This window comes from Oncorhynchus mykiss, chromosome 21 (assembly GCF_013265735.2).
Source record: "Oncorhynchus mykiss isolate Arlee chromosome 21, USDA_OmykA_1.1, whole genome shotgun sequence".
NCBI classification, from domain to species: Eukaryota; Metazoa; Chordata; class Actinopteri; order Salmoniformes; family Salmonidae; genus Oncorhynchus; species Oncorhynchus mykiss.
In genome coordinates this window covers 63,329,246-63,331,822 of record NC_048585.1, presented here as the reverse complement: position 1 = coordinate 63,331,822, position 2,577 = coordinate 63,329,246, and the positions used below count along the sequence as shown (strand labels likewise).

The window sequence follows — 2,577 nt, the reverse complement described above, 5'->3', positions numbered from 1 at the left end:
CTGACACTGTTAGATTAATTAAGACACACAACTGACAAGAGGGAGTCCAACTGCAATTGATTTGATTGTGCAGGGCCTGGCTCAGACTGTGCTGTGTTAAAAAGAAAGGCAGCTAGTGACTGTGACTGTGACTAGCACCCGTTCTCCCTGTCCTGACGGATTGTGCCATCCCCATAGCCTCCACAATGGATCAGTCCACTCAGACAGGCGTCATGTTAGACTGACAGACTGTGCCATCCCCACAGCCTCCACAATGGATCAGTCCACTCAGACAGGCGTCATGTTAGACTGACAGAATGTGCCATCCCCACAGCCTCCACAATGGATCAGTCCACTCAGACAGGCGTCATGTTAGACTGGCAGAATGTGCCATCCCCACAGCCTCCACAATGGATCAGTCCACTCAGACAGGCGTCATGTTAGACTGACAGAATGTGCCATCCCCACAGCCTCCACAATGGATCAGTCCACTCAGACAGGCGTCATGTTAGACTGACAGAATGTGCCATCCCCACAGCCTCCACAATGGATCAGTCCACTCAGACAGGCGTCATGTTAGACTGGCAGAATGTGCCATCCCCACAGCCTCCACAATGGATCAGTCCACTCAGACAGGCGTCATGTTAGACTGACAGAATGTGCCATCCCCACAGCCTCCACAATGGATCAGTCCACTCAGACAGGCGTCATGATTCTTTTTTTATTTTTTGCTACTCAACTAAAGAAATATTGGTCGACCAGCAGCCTATTGACCAGTAGACTAAATGGGGCCAGCCCTAGGAGACACTAAATGGGGCCAGCCCTAGGAGACACTAAATGGGGCCAGCCCTAGGAGACACTAAATGGGGCCAGCCCTAGGAGACACTAAATGGGGCCAGCCCTAGGAGACACTAAATGGGGCCAGCCCTAGGAGACACTAAATGGGGCCAGCCCTAGGAGACACTAAATGGGGCCAGCCCTAGGAGACACTAAATGGGGCCAGCCCTAGGAGACACTAAATGGGGCCAGCCCTAGGAAACACTAAATGGGGCCAGCCCTAGGAGACACTAAATGGGGCCAGCCCTAGGAGACACTAAACCCCTTTTGGGTCTACATGGAACACTAAAGAGTTCTATCTGGAACCATAAAGGGTTCTCTTATGGGGATAGCTGCAGAACACTTTGGAACACTTTTTTTCTAAGAGTGTAGAGATGCAAGAGAGGCTGAAACAACAACCTTCATGTCCTTCACACAAAGACAGCACACTGGTCTCTCTCACTCTCCCTGTTAGATGACAGCAGATAACGGTCGTTACAGGTTCAGCTGCCAATAACTCCACCCAACACCAACTGTGTCCGGTGAGGAATCAAACAGAGTGCGTGCTTGGTAACTGCCTGGATACTTACAGAATGTTTGAATAGATTAGATGTATGATGAAGTATAACGTCACACAGAAACATCAAAAGAGCATCACAGTGACGCAACTGAAACGGCGCAGTGCCCGACAGTGATTGTGAGACGGCATTTTATCGGGAGATTATGTAACAGTGTCCTGCTCCCCCTCTGATGCTATAGTCTACATCCTGCAAACTATCTCTGTTAGATGTAGTGTAGGCCTGGACTATAATCAAATGCGCTGCAAATGTGGAAGTGAATTAAAGTCATCCCGCTACAATATTTAATTGCATGCTGGTCATAAATATATATGCCTAAATCAATATTGGGGCTTTACTATACAGGCTGTAGTATAGCTCAGATCCATCTGCAGAGAGTAACAGTCAAGTTAATTATTAGAGTTTATTCTAGGCCTTCAACTTTGTAGCTTACAACACATGAACGATTAGTGTCCTCAACTGAAGGTCATCACGTTGTCATTCGGCTACAAACACACAGGAGGAGGTTTGTGTACAAAAACTGAAAAGATGAAAAACGAATTAAATCGCAGACGCATGGGAACTAGGCTACACTGTATGTTAACAGTTGCAATGTCTAAGAACATATCCCATTGCTTCAATCCCAAAGGCTAACATTAAAGTATTCATTGTTTCTAAAGTTTATCAGTCATAGAACATAAGCAAACACAGTTACAAGGCTAGAGTTGAGAGTGCCAAAGCAAGAGGAACATTCAATTGACAACTACACAAGTTGGTCTTTCCTAGGCCTGTAAATGTTTCTGAAGTTTCTATGAATGTGTACGCAGAGCGAATCGAATAACCCAGAAAGCATGGTACCTGAGGGGGGTTGAGGGGGGTTGATGCGGCTGGCTGGCTGTCCGACTGTCCTTCTGGAAAGTGACACCCCTGTCCCTCCTCCGGTGCTTTATAGACAGCCACTAGTGGCCTGCCGCCCCCATATAAGGACAAGGGTTTAGGGACGGAAGGGAAATTATCAGACACACTGAAAAATGCAGAAACTGAAATGACGGTGAGATATGTCTGCGTTTGTGTTAATGTGTCGAATACACATGTTTCCCTCCAAATGATTAATCAATATATAATATGTTTCTTAGTTTCTCTCCAAATGATTCATAAATATATAATGTTTTGAGTTTCTCTCTCCAAATGATTCAACAGTATGTAAGAGAATTTGAAGAGCATC

The 2,577-nt window shown here is 46.2% G+C and overlaps 1 protein-coding gene across 5 annotated transcripts in view; it reads right to left on the bottom strand.

Annotated features, from left to right (window-relative positions):
• Positions 1-2,312, bottom strand: part of LOC110500814 (beta-enolase) — a 14,104-nt gene extending 11,792 nt beyond the window's left edge. For 3 of the 5 annotated variants that reach the window (XM_036958400.1, XM_036958403.1, XM_036958404.1), the window contains exon 1: positions 1,807-1,828. In XM_036958400.1, the coding sequence (XP_036814295.1) occupies positions 1,807-1,813 (7 nt within the window). In that variant the 5' untranslated portion in view covers positions 1,814-1,828. Of the gene's footprint in view, positions 1-1,806; positions 1,829-2,210 lie in introns of those variants that run through there. The other 2 variants (XM_036958401.1, XM_036958402.1) reach the window with 2 other exon arrangements.
• Positions 2,313-2,577: the final 265 nt, after the last annotated feature.